Source organism: Ambystoma mexicanum, chromosome 1q (genome assembly GCF_040938575.1).
Source record: "Ambystoma mexicanum isolate Mex_15411 chromosome 1q, UKY_AmexF1_1, whole genome shotgun sequence".
Lineage (NCBI taxonomy): Eukaryota > Metazoa > Chordata > Amphibia > Caudata > Ambystomatidae > Ambystoma > Ambystoma mexicanum.
Genome location: NC_090922.1, coordinates 849,292,571 through 849,312,142, shown reverse-complemented (window position 1 = coordinate 849,312,142; position 19,572 = coordinate 849,292,571). Strand labels below are relative to the sequence as shown.

The following is a 19,572-nucleotide window of genomic DNA, read 5'->3' as shown; positions in this document are numbered from 1 at the left end:
CTGAAATTTCAGATTGTTTCACATGAGTTATTACCTTGGGTTGTTTTTCATTGATCGAATCTCTAGTGTGAGTGTGACCTACACAACTTACTAATGCAGGATGAGGCATTTGTATGACCTTGGGGATACTGTTAGTAGTACAACCTTCATGGTGTTTAATACCCCAGACACCTTTAGAGTTTGGATTTTCTTTACTAAAGTCCAGAGAATGAACACCTTTATAAATGTGATACATAACATCAGACTTTCGTTTTAAGGCTTCACTCAAAGTGTTCTCCCCTTCAGTGAAAGTGCCTCTTTGAGCACATTCCACATCAATTATTTGTCCAGTCGTGATAGCCGTTGTCAAGACATTAGCCCCCGAATTTGTCTGAATCAATGTAGGGTCCGAGAGCATAACACCCTCTTCACAAGCTAACTGTTGCATATCCACCTTCCTCATGCATTTTTGCGACATTTTATTTCTTGCCGCATTGTTGTTATTATTTTTTTTATTTTGTTTAGCCAATTTCTTACTCTGTCGTTTAGAAATTTTCACCTCAAAGACATCATTATTAGGAGTCTTCGAGCAGCCATTTCTTTCTTTACCATTATCAAAAGCCTCTGCCTGTGACTCAATAGTTAGGCTTTCTGAGAGTAAACCACCCCCAGCAGCTTGTGTAGATGGAATTGTAATTATCTCTTCATGAGAAGCAGGTTTGTCCAGGACAGTTTTTACATTATCCCTTAACAGCCCCTGAACATGAGCCAAAATAATGGGGGTATCTTTACTCAATGCCTCAGCAAAAGATTCTGTTCTATACTGAGGCATTTTCAAAAACTCTGTGGTTAATTTGGTCAGAACTGCTGTCTGTTTTCTCATTTCCGACAGCAGTAGTCTGTTAAATATGCTTAATGTTGCAGCAAGGTCGGATCCTATTCCCATGTTGGTCGGCTGATTTTTAGGTATAGCATCCACATCTGACACGTGCCTTGCCTCCAAAGATGGACTAAATAAGGTATCAGCAAAATTGTCATAACAAAAACTGCTTTCTTTCATCACGTTAGGTTCCTCCAATGCAACCTCTTCCACAGCGGTAGTAACCCTCCCTGAAATGAATTCAGGTAGTTCCTCATCAGCAAAGAGGGGTTGCGGGGGGTCAATTAAATCCTCTGTAGTCTTACAATTAGGAGAACAGTCCTGCGCGCATTGCAACAAGGCTTCTTCCTCATCACTAATAACTGGAAGAGGAAGAGCCACAGCCCGCGCCAAACTCGCACGACGTGTGCTAACAGCATTGAAAAAATCAGCTCTAATATCTTTCATTGCAAAGGCAGCTTTCTTTTTCCCCATATTCAGATCACAGAGGGCAGATTGCAGTACACGTTTTTACCTACTTATACACAATGACCCAAAAAAGTGAATTTGTTAAATCTCTCAAAGAAGCAGGATTGCAAAACAAAGCCAACTAGGTCACAGCTTGTCCTTACCAGCCAAAACTCCAACACTGTATTCTGTTACACTACAGAATATCACCGCGCATATTCTACTGTATGACAAGAAAGTGTTAAACCAGCACCGCGCACCGCTCACAGTGAACAGTAAACAGTGCTTACTGGTGCTTCGTGGGGCGCGCTCATGTTGCGCTGCACCATGGGTATTAGTAGAAAGAGGTCGGAGCAGGCAGGGGACGGAGCCAGTGACCCTCGCTGCGAATCAAGGGAGGGAAAGTAATTACACAGTACTTAATACAGTAGTTCAGACTAAGAGTCCGTACATAGATGCCCATGAGTCTATGTATTTAAACAAATCCAATGGAGTTTAGTTAAGTTCCAGAGCGCTGTATATTCACCTCCAGGCAACAGCGGTGTTACAGCCAAAGACGTCCTCTTGCCCGTGCGGCAGCAACAGCATACAGAAAAGTCCTCACACTCCTCCCAGCCGGTCCGAACAGTAAACAGTGGTTACTGGTGCTTCGTGGTGCGCCGAACAGTAAACAGTGCTTACTGGTGTTTCGTGGTGCGCCGTGGTCTCTTCATATTCTTCAGGATCTCTCTAGGCACTTGAATATTTGTGCTCCACCGGATTCATCTCTCAGCCCCTCAAACATGCTGTAGTGTCTCCGTTGCTTAAGAAACCCCATCTCGACCCGGCAGTGGCTGAAAACTATCGTCCAATTTCTCTTCTTCGTGCTATGACAAAGCTGTTGCAATTCATTATCACCCCTCAGCTTTTGGCCTCCTTTGAGGCCAAAAACATTCTTCACCCTCTTCAGGCTGGTTTCTGTCCAGGCATGGGCACAGAATCGGTGATGATCACATTTCACAATGATATTGCAATGTTACAGGACTGTGGAGAGACAAGTATTCTTATTTTATCCGATCTCTCCGCTGCCTTTGACACCATTGACCACCAGAGACTCTTACAGTGCCTGTCGGATGCTGGATTTTCAGGCGTCCCTTTGAAATGTTTTTTGTCTTTCCTTTCTGACCACACTCAGGTGGTTTCTCTTCCCCCCTTTACCTCCCCTCCAATGGTGTTTGATTGCGGAGTTGCGCAAGGCTCGCTCTTTCCCCATTGCTTTTTAATTTATACATGGTTGCACTGGCCAAACTTATCTCTAGCTTTGGTGTGCATGTTTTTTATATTTGCAGACAACACCCAGATTCTCTTTTCTCCTAATGCCCCCAAGGAAAGTCCTCCCCAGTTATTGAGAGACTGTCTCTCAACGGTAGGGACGTGGATGACTAAAGACTGGCTTAAGTTAAATGGGAGAAGACTGAGGTACTGGTGGTTGGCCAGGCCTCCGCTAGCCCCTGCTGGACCTTAGACTACTGGCCAGCATGTCTTGGGTCTTGCCCAAAACCTTCTGCTATAGTCAAGAGCCTTGGTATTAAGGTCATGGTCTCTGGCTCCAGAGAAGAGCAAATCTCTTTGGTTTGCCAGACCGACTTCGCCAAACTGAAAATCTTGAAGAAGGTTCTTCCTTCCCTTCCTAATGAGGCTAAGGGCCAAAATTGTTACTGCCTCCATTATGGGGGCAAATGATTACTGCAACATCATTTATCTTGGTCAGCCAGAGGCGCTGCTCCAGCGCCTCCAGAAACTTCAGAATGCGGCAGCCTACTTGACCTTAACGCTCCCAGACTGAACCATTCCTATGATCTTCTTCAGTGCCTTCATTCACTGCCCGTTAAAATCCGGGTGAACTTTAAGATCTTATGCACGGTTCACTGTGCTATTCACTCTGCAGGAGCTGAATTCCTTCAAGCTAAGCTCTCTCTTTACCAACCTAAGCAATCTCTCTGATGTTCCAGCCAGTTTCTGTTGTCTGTCCCCTGCTGTCGAAGTGCCTGTACGGGGTGCAGAGCTTTCTCTGTGCTGGCCACGTCTTTGTGGAATGCCCTTACCTTTCAAATGAGGAACAATCACGTTCTATCGATCTTTGGCAAACAGCTGAAAACACTGTTGTTTTAAATGTGTTTTTTTTTAGTGCCTTGATGCTACCAGATCTTTGTTGCGCTTTATAAATACTCATACAATACAATACAATACAATTTGCAATCTGCAGTGCAAAAGACAGCAATTCGGTACCAGGGAGACACTTATATCACTGTGTAAGCATAACGTCTCTCTGCGGCCAAAACACTCATTTGGGCTACATGAGCCCCGGAAATAAGAGAAGCACCCATGTATCCCGTAACAGTCCATGCAGGCAAGTGCATCCCCAGTGACCCCAGAACAAAAAGCTAGCCTGGCAGGCCAACAGGAAAAGTGCACATGCATGTACCATGGACACCCACAGTAGGCTCACTATGCAGTAGTATAGTTTTAACAGTAGTTTGCCTAAAACCACACTTGGCAATCATACAAAATGTGTGTATGCAGAACAAACCCCGTGTTGCATGAGTGTCTGGCAAGCCCACCGACATGTATGAAATATGAGTGACAGCATGTCATTATACACCCAACAGGTAGACAGTCCACGGTTGGTGAAGAGGCATGGCCCTCCACTGCCCTGGAAACCTCCACTGCTGCCACTTCATCTACCATCACACGTGCACAGGATGGACCCGTAAGCAGCAGTAGGAAGAGCAGGAGTAAGGCAGCAAGGTTACAGAACACCACCGCTGTGGGACCTTTGGCAGGGATGGAGGAAAGCACCATCCCCACATTGGTTCCCAGTAGCCCCTCCACTGGCCATGCAGGTGGCATGGCTGATGCAGAAGCTGTCCCATCCACTCCACAGCCAGCCCCTGTGGCAATCTACAGGGCTGCAGTTTCCGCTCCGGGACTCAGACATCAGGGCACTAGCACACCCTCCTCACTGTCTCAGGAAGTGCATCAACAGCCCCAACACCATTGTGGCACAGTCAGTGACGGCGCCACTGATGAGGAGGAGGACAGGGGCTTTCGCTCACCTTACTTCAGCCCCATCCCTCCCCACAGCCCACCACCAGTGCCCAATCTGGGCATGGCTGGATGCCATAGAGCAGCGCCAGGCATCACTGCAACCACTGATGGGCCAGCAGGTTGAACACATGCAGGGCAGGAGGGACTGCCTGCAGGGATCATCCCGCTGGACTTCCTGTTCCCTCTGCCAGGTCACAGCTGCTTTCACCACGGTCGGGCAGAGAATGAGGGAACATACAGAAGGCATGTCAACCTTTGCTGAATCCCTCCATTCCTGCATTTTGCTGACGCTGCAGCATATCTGGGGTCAGGGGTCTGAGCCCTTCACCTCAGTCACCCCAAAAGAGGGTTCACAGCTCAGCGCCCCACAGCACTGCTCCCAGCACCACCTGACACTTAAGGTGCTGGAGCAGTCTACCAAGGCCAAGAGGTACCGGAAGTGATTGTAATGACATACATTTTGAACGATATCACAAGGGAGTGGGTATGGAGGGTGTTTTGGGGAGGGGGAAGGTGTTTTGGGGAGGGTGTGTTGGGGAGGGGGAAGTGTTTTGGGGAGGGTGTTTTAGGGAAGGGGAGGTGGTTTGAGGATGGTGTTTTGTGCAGGATATTTGGGGGAGGGAGAGGTGGGCGGGGAGGGTGTTTTGACATTAGTTATTTAAATGGTTGTTCACTTGAAGTGTTGCTAGGACATTCCTTATTGTGTGCATTTGTTTAATTAATAGCGTGACTGTATACTCGGGTGCGTGGCAAGTGCACATCAAATGTGCTGAAGCAAAATTGTCCATTATTCCTTGCTGTACCAGACGTCCAACACTACCCTCTTCCCGTTTATGGTGTAGCAGCATAACACCTGCAGGTAGCAAGTCCTCCTCTTCTGGGGGAGGCATGTCCTCATCAGGGGTCAGGGGACATTCCGCCACGGCAGATATTGTGCAGCATTGCACAAGCAAGAACAATTTGTCTGACCTTCTCTGGCCTGTACTTTAAGGCCCCTCCAGACTGGTGTAGTCACCAGGAATGAGACTTCAACAGGCTGAAGATCCGCTCCATGCAAAGCGATGTCCATATGTGTGCCTCGTTGTAGGCCACCTGCTGTGGCATCTGTGGATTCTGCATGGGTGTTATCAGCCATGGTAGCTGGGGATATCCAGATAAACCTGCAAGGGCAAAGGTCATAGGTGTCAGTCACAGAGCATTGTGTATGTGTTGCCTTTTACATCGGCATGTTGATAGACAGTCTGTGTGTGCTTTTAACAAGAATTATCACACAACATGATTTACCATGACAGTACTTGCATGTGGAGTCATTCACTTAGGGGGATCATTTGCTCTGTCGTGTAACACCATGCACACAGCTCTCGGCCAGCACTCGTCGCTTTCGGTGTATGTGCTTGACAGGTCAGAATGCCATTGTGCCTGTATTGGGCCTGTGCGTTGCTCCCATGCATGTGCTGTGAGGGGTGATTAGTTGTACTTGTGAAGGTCTCTGTGGTCTGCTTCTATTTCACAAGGGCTTCACATAAATGGTTACCTGAGTACATTGCATTACTTTTGCCAGTGTGGCATTCTTTTGGTGCAGCATTGAACCGCATTGTTCCATGTATAGGGATGTGTAATGTTGCATTGTGGTTCTTCTAGTCCTTTGTGTGTGTTGCTAGGCTGTTGGGGCAATATGCATTTGTGATTTACTGCAACAATCAATCCCTGTGGGTTGTAGACTGTCATGTGTGTGGTGAGAGGGCAGTTCCTGCATATACAGGGCCTTAAACGGGCATGCGTTCTTCAGTTGTGGTAATGCCCCCCTTCACATGGCATATCACTAGTGCTGCGAGAATAGTTTCTGTAATGGCATCTGTACTCACCCAACATCCACGTCCATTGCTCTCTGTGCCTCTCCATGTATTCAGGCAGTGTGCTGTTCTGCAGGACCATGACATCATTGGTGGAACCAGGGAAGCGGGTCACAGCAGTGTGGTATGTGGAGGTCAGGCTCATAGGTGACCTGGATATTCAGAGAGTGATACTGCTTCCAGTTGCGCTATACCTCTTTGGATGCAAGGGGAGCCACCAATGTCACATGGGCATGCGCGCTGCTTCATATAAACGTGCCTTTCTAACAGTCTTCTATGCCGGGGGGGGGGGGGGTGGACAGGGAGATGTGCCATGGTAAAGGAGTGATTCCAGCACCTGCATGAGAACATTGGTAAATGTGGGATGGGACATGCCGTGCAGCATGCCCTTAGTGTGCTGGAAGGTGTCTATTGCCAAGACATGCAGGGCCAACACAAGCGTCAGCAGTGGGGGTAATGCTGTACTGATGTTGATCCTGCTCTCTGTTATCCTAGATCAGGTTGCGAAGCTCAGCTATGGTCTCCTTGTTCATCGGGTAGTAGGTGATTAGCTGGTTGCCAGTTACCAGGGTGTGGGCCTCACCCTGGGTATGGGTAGTTACCTTGCATAGCTTCACCTCCTCCTAATCCTTCTCTCTTCTGCGCCCTGTACCCTGTGTTGCTCTTCCAGCTTCTGCAGCTCAATGCAGAGCAGGCGGAGCCGCACGTCCAAGTTTAGAACGGCTAGTGGCAGCATAGTGTTGGAAAGTGTGTTTAGTGAAGGAGTGGTGGGTCTTAAGTACCTTTTCTGAGTGGATTGGGACACCTGTGGCTTCATTTCCGTCACCTGTATGCATTTACCTCCACCTTTCATGTGGAGGCAACTGCACTGTGTTTTTGGTGGTATAAGCGCCTAATTTTGATGGTATTTCTGCCATATCCCAAATTGTAATATGACGATAATACTGTTTTGGGATCTCATCGGAAATCTCATCAGTGGTAATACCATCGGCGGAAATCCCCCCCGACTGTATTACCAACAATGGAATTACTGCCAATGGTATTACCACTGACTCATAATTCGGCGGTATGGTAAAAGTGGCAGTAATTCAATTAATGAGCCATTGTCCTTCCAGGAGATCCGATTTCTCCCAGCATACCACAGTGGCATATCAAATGTGCAAATTAACTTAGATTCAATAAAATAAATGAAAGCAAAGTGCTTCCCTTCACCCTCTACAGTCATCTCAGCCATAGGTGTGCATGAGGAGAAACACAGACATAGCCTCCTCTCAGACCAGTGGAAAACGCTGATTTTGGAGCCTAGTGCAAGTGTGGATGCAGGAGTCCAGAGGGGGACACCAGCATGTTAATTGATTCAGTGTTAGTGGCAGTGGGTGAATATTTACAATGGTGTGGCATCGTTTTTCCCTTGAATTACCATGCGTAATTCATAGCGGTCTTACCGTTAACATTTTTACATAATACGATAGAATGGTGAAATGTACACTATAATTTCTGAGTCAAATTGGTTATAAAATAATAAAGTTTTCTATACATTTTGTAGGGTAAGTCATGGAAAAACGTGAATGGATGCCAGGTCACCAACAGTACATTTTAAAACACTTTCATGATGCAACACCTGCAATATCTGGCAGGAGTCGCTTTTTAAAACACTTTCACGATTCTGCCCACTATATATGCCAGTATGGCCACTGTGAATCACATACTCATATTGCTTAGCCTGTATCCACAAAATAGGCCAGCATGGCCATGTAAAATGTTGTTCATGCTTCCTGCGCCCACATATGTGCCAGTAGTATACTTTATATGCGTTCATGATGATACCCACGATATATGGAAGCATGACCCTGTGAAACACTTTATCATACCACCCGTGTCAAAATATAAGCCACTAGTGTCACTCTAAAACACTTTTATAATGGTGCTTGTGCCCACAATATATGCCAGCGTGATGGCAATGTACATTTGGTGAGCAAATCCCAGCAAGCACATAAATATTATGTAGGTAAGCCTTTATACTGTATACTATTATCACTGTATGGCTTCACAGCACTGAGACTTTTATGTGGGTCAAATTATTGTGTCCATGCCAGGGGTATCCCAAACGTGGTCTATGGAGGAAAAGACACAGGAGAAAGAGGGCGAGGGAGGGGTAAAGTGGATGCAGGGTACGAGCAACAGACTATAGTTTTGGAGACAGATGGTAACGTGTGTTACCTTTTGAATGATATGATATGATAGGTTATTTATAACACGCTTAATACCCAGAGGTTTCTATGTCGAATTTCAAGAGCCAGTTGAATTGCATCAGCACAAGATAGGAGTTGTTTCGTGCAGGTAGTTTCAAGTGATAAACTCCTAGAAGGAGAGTGTAGTTGTGTGATGCACTCAAGTGGACCGGTGTATCATGGAGTCCAATTTGTTATGTTCTTGCATTTACTGACACAAAAATAACATCCAGAATTCTGAGACTGCCAAGCTTGCCAAGAGCAGGTGAGTAAAGAATAGACTGTGAAAATGTGGAATGTGAAAGGATAAATTAAGGAAAGAGAAAAGATGGGGTAGTATTTTGTCCCTAAGATTGCAGTGAATACATAGCAATATATTCTACTGGTGAGTATAATTAATGGAGGTGCGGGACTATCTGGCTTTGCTACTCAATGGAAGCAGGCACAACCTGACATATTTTGGCATATTTTAGCAAGGCTCATAAGTGCTTTAGGCAAAAGTACAGAGAAAGAATATCTAATGGCAGAATCACTAGATATCTAATGGTACACAACCCAAGAGAAAGATGGCGTCAGGGAGCATAAGTATATGAGGGTGCAATAGGCAGACAAATGTAGACAGGCAGTGGTACATGGCCCAGTGGGCAGAGCCAAGAGACAAACCCAGTGGCAAAATAATGTTGTAAGACAATTAGGATTTTAAGGATTTCTGTAGCATAACCAGTGGAGTAAATCAATTAGGCAACACTTGGTGGTACCACATTTGGAACAAAATCACACTCAGCAGATTCACACTTGTAAGCACAAATGGTGAGGCAAACCCAGTAGTAGCATCTAAATGGCAAAAACACACATCAGGGAGCACAATCACAGTTCTCATCACAAAGGGGCCCACATGCATCTCCAACGGATTGTCACACTTTTTCAGAGACAAACAATTGCTAGGCTTCATAAGGCACCAGCCACCGGTAAGAAGAAGAGATGTCAAGCTGAAAGCAGGATGTGAGTTTCTTACCATCTTCATTGTAATTAAGACCTGGGCACTGTCAGCTCTTTGTGTAACCATGTTGGACTTTATTGAGCATTTCAAATACAAATTTGCAAAACAATATGTTTATAGAATGTCCATATCCAACAATTCCAGGACCCCTGATAAATTAAGTAATATACAGATTTCAAATTACATGCTCTCAATATTGGTGACTGTGATGCTGGAAATGCCTTTTGGAGGGACAGGGCCTCCTAGTACTTGTCCTACTGCTTCTCTTTGTGTGTTTTCTTTATGTTTTCTGCCACTGAGGTCCATCCTACACCTCTGGCAGTGCATCTCTTTATGTGTCCCTTTTGTTGAACTACTCCTTTGAGATACCCTTATGGCACCCATGGGTGGGGTACGCTCGTGTACCCCTTATGTGTGTTACTGGGCACTTGTGTGTTTCCCACAGAGCAGGGTATGGACTGGTGGCGGCTACATGCTGACTTGGCAGTGGCTCTGAGTGTCCTTCATTTGTGGGACACCCAGGCCCTGCCATAGGAATCAATGGATTCCTGAAGGAAGGCAAGGTGTCTACTGTAGCCTTTGGTTTCTAGTGCCTTTTACCTTGTTGCCCAAAGTCCCGGGAAGCCCTGGCTCTGTCCCTTCCCCCTGACAGGTTGTTGGGTGGAAATACCATATATGGCCCTGGGGCTGCCTCCTGCCAGACTGAATGGACCCTTCCCAAGGGCTATGTGTTATGGGTACACCCTTGGGGTGGGACCTGTATGAAAGGAGTCTGAAGTGAACTCACATTCTGAGATACTGGTGTCTGGTTTCTATGTGTGACACAATGCCTGAGATGCCCCTGACTACATCTGACATCAATGCAGTGCAGTGTGCTGAAAGACTGTGTGCTCAACCAAATCCACATTCTTTGTTATGGGTGTCTGGGTGGAGTGAATGGCCTGAATCCTTGTGAGCATAATTGGCTGCCTGCCCACATGAATGCCCATCTGCGTGTTTAGTTGACTGAGCCTGACTCAGCATGAGTGAATGGGGACCAGTTGTGTATAACAGGGGACCTCTCACTCACCAACTTGTTCAGAAGCTGAAGTCGAAACAGAAGCTGCTCCCTGGAGTCCAGCTGGAGGAAGAACATTGCGGCTGCTACTCTACATCAAAATCCAAATGATGCTGTGCCGCTCCAAGGACTAATCTAAGAGAGGTCCATCAAAGAGGCCTCTCCCTGAGCTATGAGGGACCATTGTGCAACCTGCTGCTCTTTATCCGTAGTAACCTGGAAGCATGTCCTGTGTGCCTGCCGTCATGAGTCCTGAAGATGAGTGCCTGGACATCTCGTGTCGAAGAAGTCCATTGGTGTCACCCATGGTCCGGAGGAGTATTTGTGACTGCTAGAAGCCTGTTGCTATCTACCACCCAGAAGAGGGGGAACACTGGCATAGTGCCGCTTGACACCCGAAAGTTCCAAACTGCTGAAAAATACTTCAAGAGACATCATTACCATCATCACTGACCACTTTTTCCCACCGGAGAAGGTCCAGGGTCGCTGAGTGCAGAAGAAAGGTCCGCTGGTGCGTTTCCTGCCACCAGAAACCAATAAAAAGACATCCTGAGGGTACAGTCTTGATGAGGGTGCGTGGTCCACTCCAGTGGACAAGTCTACATTACCAGATGGAATCCGGAGATCTGGCTTGCAGTTGCTGCACTGAAGAACCGAAAGGTGGAAAACTGCAATATTTCAAAACCAACACCAAATGTGACCTATACACCCATTGCCGCCAGAAGTAATCGAAGGTCCCAGGGGTCTTGATATCATCTGCCAAGCCTTTAAGGACCCAAGTGTAGCGTGCCCAGGACTTCTACAGTCAGCAAAAGGATAGCACCACGAAGGGCAAAACTGCTGCACCTCAGAAATACTTTGGTTCCATTTTTCTTCTTGGACTCAGCATCCCAGTGGCTCCTTCTTCCAAGTGGGTTCCATCCTCGTAGGGAATCATCAAGTGAGACCGAGAAACTCTGCCACTACACCTGCTGAGGCACCAAAGGTACTGTGAGGAGGAAGAGGATCTTCTAGCCTCAGGAGTTGCCCAGGTGTCCCAGGTTCATCTTGGATCCTGTTCTCCTGCAGCCTGTCAGGTACTTTGGGGGTGGTGGAACCTTTAAGAAAAAAGTAGAGGGTAATTGAACAGGTTTGGACTGGGCTGTAAAAGACAGGATCCATTACTCCCTACATTTTCCATTACTTGTTGCCCAGGTGGGGGCGGGATCCTCACACAGAATTATTTAGCTAGTCTAAAGAAAACATTTTGGCACTATTCATAACTAACCTACCTTTCTTCCCTAATCTATGCTGATACACCTCACTTAAGAATTCACATGCCTATTGGAAACTGTCTGCAGTTGGTGCATTTATTACTGAATTTAAGTATTGTGCTGTACGACATAGATTGTATATATTTGCCACTCATTGGAAAGAACTGCCTGAGTACACAGTGTTAATATTTATATGTATATATTACTGAACCATATTTTATATAAAGAAGCTGTGTTATCACCTAACATACAGCCTCCATCTGAGTCAGCCGGTCTGGTAAAAAAGTGCCAGTGTTCATGGATACCGCCACTTTACCGGACCGGCCGACTCCGGATTTGCCAGTGGTGGGTCCTTGAGTTACCTCCAGCTGGAGGTAAGAAAGGTGCCCTACTGGCAAAAAAAAGCCACCATTACCAGCACCAGCATTGCCGGTAATGGTAATGCCGGGAAATCTCCTCATGGAGTCCTATTGGGGATTTACACTGTCACTCCGGCACCTGTAATGCAGTGCCACACACAGTATCTACATTTGCCGGTATCCTGGTGGCTCTACTGCCAGGATACCACCAAACTCAGAATGAGAGCCACATTGTGTGGACATTCCTTTGTGGTGCTTGGGGACTCACTGTACTGAAGAGCCTGCCTGCATCACCTCCTGAGGGCTTACACCTTGATTGCTCGTGCAAGCTACCATATAGAGAATCATGGCTGGGGTTCTCTGTGCATTTGTCCCAACCAAATAGAGGAGAGAAGTACAGATACCCCCTTCCAGTCTTTACAGTGATTGTCACTGACCTCAAATCTATTTGTTAGACCATTATTCCTGCAAAGAAAACACTCCAGCTGGCTACCTGTAACTGTTCCACCAATTGCCTTCTGGGACTTGTAGTTCAGATAAATCAAAACATGTCCTTAAAACAATGCATATGTAAACAATGATAATGATAACGATGTGTTATGTATATAGCGCCTTAATCCAAAGCGCTTTACAGAGCACATATTTACATACAATATCACCCAACCGAAATTGGTACAACAAGTTATGCACACTCGAACATTTGCATGTACACCTTGAGGTTGAAACTGATGTTAACCCAATGGAATTGGCAATACATCCTTTGATACCCTAAACAGTAAATATGATGCCTGCCCTAAAGCATCCACGCATTACGTTCCTGCCCACTCCTGCCTTCACATTCATGAAATCATACTAGCAAATGTAAGAACTCACACTAGCTCCTGCTCTTGGGGAGAAAATGTGTGAAAGGGTAAACCGATTCACAGTTGAAGAGACGAAAGCAGTGGACCATAACACAAGGCAGAGAGATTACACGCTAGGTACTTTTTTTCTACCAAAATCTTATTTGATTGATGACAGGCACTTTAACCTCCCACTATCAATTATTCGAAACATGCTGATGCAGCCGACCTTCATGAATCGCTGTACATTGTGACAATATTTTCTCTTTTTAATTTTAAAATTGCAACTTTAATCGCCCAAACCATTCAAGCGCACAGGAATCCAGCTTCGACCTACTGTACTAATCCCACTAACCCACATTTATTTAACAGTCATTGCACCCTGTCTCTGTGCATTTGCCATAACCCATAACCAGTAATTCAAGAATATGGTGAAGATTGAAGCATGCAGTGAAATTCTCTGCTACGGTTGTATTCTGCTCACCCATTGCACACCTTGCGGCCTATTGTCACTCTCACCAAGAAGGTACCTCATGTGGCACATGCTCTGCGCTCATGCACACAATCACTCAGTTTTACACACAGGGCCATCACAAGAAAGGGCAGAAGGGACAAACCATACATGGTGTCAAACCTGAAGGGTCCTTTTCGAGGCCCTAATGTCATCCTCTTGCCCACATTGCCTGCCATCCTAGACAAGTTTATTCAGTGTATTACGGGAAGCAGGATCACATGAAACACCAGCAGAGTGCTTTCATTGAATGCATCATTTGAATGTATGCACACTTAAGCGTGTTTATTTATTTATTTTGTAATTAGTACATTTCTTAGTTTATTACAAACTTCTTATGACAATTTCAATTCCAATCCATCTCACTTTTATCAGTTTGATCTTTGTCTTTGTTTTCGCCACTTTTTTACATTTTCAAGACAGCGTCAAGATAGTCAATAATTGCACAAGTTAGGAGATTGTTAATGCCAGACAAGATTGTCCACCACCATGGCTCTAGATCATAATTTATAGGAGCACATTTCAGCAGAAATAAACAACGCTTAGGTCTCAATTCTAGAAATTCAGCAATCAGATGTTTCACAGGTTCAACAGCCTGGTTGTAGTATCGAAATTGATTGTTTGGAATCTCTAAAGAATTAAACTTCTTTCGTATGATATAAGTTCAAATGTAGGCGTAGAAATTGGTCTCTATGGTGCCTGCTAGGAAACTTCTCTAGATATTTTGCAATCTTGTTCGAACCCCAGGTAGAGTGACATTGTGTGTGATGCTCTTTTACTTTTCGTTTTGATCCAATCACAGAGTAACCATTTTTTCTTTGCAGCGCACGGGTTATGTAATAGGGTGCCCATATCAATGTCGGCATTAGTCAGTTGGAGGAGAATCTTTGACAACCACACTTTCAACAGTCCAATGGGAGGTCTTTCGGTTGTAGAGGCAAAGATTTTATAAGCAGGGTTCGGTGGAACTAATGACATTTTTCTCCACATTGAGATGGACTTCCATTGAACCATCCCTGATATTGATTGATGTCTGAGTTCATATTGTATGGACTCAATGGGCATGCATCCAGGAAGATATAAGACTCTACACCAGAATTGGCCTTTTAGAGGGTCCCACACGGAACTGTTGATATTTAGCCCAGCTTCGCTCCCGAATGTAATTGTGGCCAACACCTTTTGGCGATAGAACATTAGGACCTGTTTGGTGGTAGATTTCCCGTAGTTGGCATATAATTTCATACCTTGTATAGTTAGATTTTTCATCCTGTTTTTAAAATCAAGAATCCAATTTGATTCTCTGATTGATTTGTTAAACAGTATTCCAAGACATCGAATAGACATTGGTTTGTCTAACTGTTCATCTGCCGCAAACCATTTGAAATGGTTCTCTCTTTTCCTGAGGTTTGTTCCAAATGAAAGTATCTTTTATTTTTGGGCATTTAGTTGTAAATCATTATTTCTCAGGTACACAACCAAATGGTTCAGAAGGCGTTGGAGGCCTATCTGTGTAGTGTCTAATAACACTAGGTCGTCTGCGTAGATAGCCCATGTTAGATGATGGCCATTTACTTTCAGGGGCAAGCGTGGCAGGTTTCGAATGCTGTTGATAGATCAGCTAGATAGAGTTTAAACAGTAATGTCGCCAGTGCCAACCCTGCTTGACCCCACATTCTGTTGCAAATTTGTCAGTGACATCATCGTCAGCATTTTATCAGATTCTGATTGATGTTTTAGTATGTAGCAATATGATAGGTTGCAAGATCTCATCGGAACAATGCCATTCCTCAAGCTTCTTCCACAAGGTTTTTCGATTCACGCTATCGAATGCCTGCCGTAGATCTATAAATGCTAGGAATAAGTTTTTCTTCTCCTTGATCGCCTCCAACTTCAGCAGATGTAACAGCATTAGGTTCACTTCAACACCAAACCCTTTAGTAAATCCAGTTCATCCGATGTCTAGGATGCCGACGTCTTCAGCCCACTTCGACCGTTTTTGCTGCAAGAAAGAAGCAAACATCTTGCCAATGACATCAAGGAGGGCAATCGGACGGTAGTTGTTTGGGTCTGTGCGAACTCCTTTTTAAAAAATAGGAATAAGTGTGTTATTACAGGGGGTTTTGCTGTCGCCTTTAGGCTGGTGTCCACTGGTAGGCCACTAACACCTCTTCTTACCTCTCAGCAGCAACATGGCCAGGTGCAGGCTGGCTACAAAAAAGGAGCATTGACTGTAGCTCTCATTGTCTCACTTTCTAAGCTGTGCTTTGCACGCAGATATGACTTCCCTGCCACCTGGGCACTGTGCAGCTTGCGTGAATGACCTGGATGGCTTTCTTCCTACATGATTTCTGGTCTTGTTCCAGACTGTGACCCCACCCCCACACCAACTACCTTATTCAGATTTTACAAAGAAGTGTGCCAGGGGAATTCTTTTGTAGGTATAACTCATGTGGTTATTTCCCATTAGATGACCCGGTGCCAGAAGTGGGTAGTGGTGTGTCTAGCAGTCATATTTGGGGGCAGTTATATTTGGGGGGAATCATTTATAGATTTGTGTCATTCTGTCACAAAATTACTCATGCTCTGTGGGAGTACAGAGGTGAGTAGTAATTAGGGCAAAACTAGGTATTTGGTTGTCCTGACAGCCTTGCAAAATGAATGTCTTGGGTCGATTAAGCTATGTATAAAGTAGCAATGCCTTCTAAGACAAAGACAATTTCCTGGAGTAAAAGGTTTGAATATGGGCTAATTTTCATACCCACAATGCCTTGCTGATGTGGATCCGAACTGGAGGTCCATTTCCAGCGATGGCTTCTCGGTGGCTTTGTGGAATGTGTGACTTGGCCCAAATGGGCTACCCTATTTTAACATGCCGGGTGTAAGGGATTTTGTCAACCCTTTTTTCCAACTATAACTTATTGGTGTTTTGTTATTTAGTGAAAAAACATTGGTTTCAAGAGAGTTCAGGTGATCAGATTTAACGCAACAAAACCTTTGAAATTCAGCACTGGCTTTTCAAGGAAGTCCACTTTACCTTTGTGTCCCTTGTTTCACAGCATATGACCACAATGATGACATCACTGATGACATCATACACATCACTGATGAGATCAATAATTACCTCATATATGACATTACTGATTATATAAATTAGAGTATTTGTGTTGCCCACATTTGATACATATTTTAAGGTATTACACTTACAATAATAACAACATGACATGGAACAATACAGTCATACACAAGTATCACATGATTACATGTGGTGCATTCTTTTGTAATTCTTCTCAACTTATAAAATGTAAAATTAAATTAAGTAACGTTAAGCAAATGGTTTGAATTTCAGATATTAGTAAACAATTACACTAAAAAAGAAATTGCAGGGAAAGTACCTGATCCAGCTAAATCTATTTCAGGTATTTCAACTATAGTATGATAAGTAGATGCAGTAGTAAAAGAAAATATGAAGAATACAGAGATGTAGAAAAATGTTTAAAAGTGTTATACAAATAGGCAATGTTCACACTTAAATTTACAATTCTCCTTCCCGTAATATTACATGAACACATTAATTTCTAGATGACAAGTTTTATTTAAAAAAATAAATCATATGAAAGAAAGTATGTGCCTGTGTCTATTGTGATAGTATAGAATCTACGTATTTGAAATGTGGTTAACATACACAAAAATATTTTTATTATACTTCATAATTACATTTATAAATGAAGAATATGAAGTAACTATGTAATTATAGTCATAGCAAATTGTATTGCTAATATTCTTCGTCATCTCTATTGAAAATAAATTAAGAATTTGAATAACAGATTTCCTTGCAAAGTAAATAAAGGCCTATATACTAGTCTTCTAAACTGAATTCTGTCACTGTACCCTGTCACTGCATACAATAGTTGACAGTCTTTGAGGTCATCCTTTACAGCTGTGCCAAATGAAGTCTTCCGGAAGGTAAGTGTGCGTATACTAGCGTTGCCCTTGAATCCATAAAAAGGGTCTGAATCCATACTTTAATCTGCCACTGTCTCTAGGCAGCAGAGACATCTAAACATCCTGACTTCTACAGGAAATGTCACTACTACTCCCTGATGCATGTCCTTGCCAAGCAGAGCCTTAGGTACTGCACAATCACAGATGGAATGACTGCACGGTCAGTCACCTGTCTCTAGAGCTCGAGCCCAGGAAGAAATCTGAGGCCAGACCCTCCCAACGATCCATGATCCATTCATCCAAGCAAAAAGGGAATACATACAGTATATGTGAACTTGCCGGACAGACTTCTATGGTTCCTCTTTGGAAGACAGGAAAAAACAGGAGGATTGTGGGATAAGGTGCGGTCTTACACCTCCCATGGCCAAATAGGTGGAGCTTAAAAAATATGAAAAGAGTTCCTGGCTCAGAGGAAAACTTAGAAGAGGAAAAGGGACGAGGAGGTCGAATGTAGATTTGTGCTTTACAAATCCTATGTAACAGAACAGAAAAGTAAAAGCGACCGTAAAATTAGATTTAACATTTAAGTTGTTTTGTTCCCTAAATCTTTCAGTGAGTGGGTACATAACTACAGGGAATATATATTTACAGTCTATTGGATTACATTTTTGCAAGTCACACTTACCTTGACACATTTTGGATACACAATGATTCCGTTGTCACATTCTTGCAGCATGCTGCTAGAGCTTCTGTGTATTTTGAATCCATGGTTACAAAGGAACTGAACAGATTCACCATTCACCAGATATCGTTTGTCTGCATATCTATGGCTCAACTGTATGTTGAAACTATCAAGTCGTTCTTGCAGCAGCGGACATCCCTCTGCAAAATGGTAGCACAGTCAAGAAAACAATATTCACTGTGTGAATATGCACATAGAGTCATACTGCAGCAACAGAAGTGAAGTAGACGTTTTTCAAATTCATTTTACAATTGTTGTGTTGTACTTTTAAGGTATGAGAGTATGACATATGCATTCATTATATACCACTTCAATACCCCTTACAAAACATGGCGGAAATAAAATGTGACATTTAAATAATGCTAAGTGCATCCATGTAATATTCTAAAAGAGGAAACATACAGGTTAAAAGAGTTACATGTGCAACCGTTGGGACACATTCACAAAGATATGCACTCAACCAAATTAAGCGATTGCCTGAGCACCTCAGATGTGTTCCTGTAATGATATACTTCATTCCCAAAGCCTACAATTAGAGACAGTCGGGTGCTGCCTGGGGTACCTCTGAGATGCCCTTGAGCATGTCTCTGTGAATCACATTGGCACATCAGCATTTTAAGAATTTTCCTGTTATTCATCAATTTTAGTGGTAATGGGAGCACATCTGAGTTGCACTGGTCATCTCCTAATTTGCTTCTCTGGGAATCTTTGCAAATTGGGCCCCCTTTTAAATGTGTACAAAGAGGGCAACAACAAATCCCTGGGCCTCCTTTCACCCCTGAAATCATCTAACATAACCTGTATGCATAAGATATCAAAGAAAGTTTGAATAGACAAATAGGTGTGCCAGAGTCCCCTGCCTGAGTCTGACAACAACTGGAACAGTGGCTCAAGGGGCCTTGTGTTACCTGATCCAGTGGATGATAGATCCAGTGTTTGAATGGGTTGGATAACCTGGTCACTTTCCGCTAGTGGCCGACACTTTGTAGGGTACCCTCACATGGCATTTCTGCAAACCCACCTGTGGAAAGAGATCCTCCAACTGAGTATAGGTGTAATGGCTACAGTCACATTCTCCCTCAACTGACTTTTTTACAGCCAGCTCTGGACCATATCAGAGTTCCATAAGCCTGATATGGAAAACTGTAGTTACCTCCCTCTACTTGAAGTATCTGTTGTGATGTACAGAGAATCCTGCAGCCAAAGTCACGAAGCAACGGTATGGCCATTTAAGGAAAATCCTTCTCCAAGTTCTATCAACACAAGCATATGCCCTGAAACCTTAATAATCATCCATCAGCACTGACAATGTACATTCAATAAAGATACATTACACTGCACTGAACACCAGAATCTTGTGGGCATGTCACATAAAGTTTGTAAGCTCTA

The 19,572-nt window shown here is 44.1% G+C and overlaps 1 protein-coding gene across 2 annotated transcripts in view; it reads right to left on the bottom strand.

Annotated features, from left to right (window-relative positions):
- The window catches only part of LOC138537956 (complement factor H-like), a 498,187-nt gene that overhangs the window by 10,042 nt on the left and 468,573 nt on the right, over positions 1 to 19,572 (bottom strand). For both annotated transcript variants that reach the window (XM_069641492.1, XM_069641493.1), the window contains one exon: positions 18,127 to 18,323. In XM_069641492.1, coding sequence (XP_069497593.1) covers positions 18,127 to 18,323 — 197 coding nt within the window. The remainder of the gene's footprint in view (positions 1 to 18,126; positions 18,324 to 19,572) is intronic.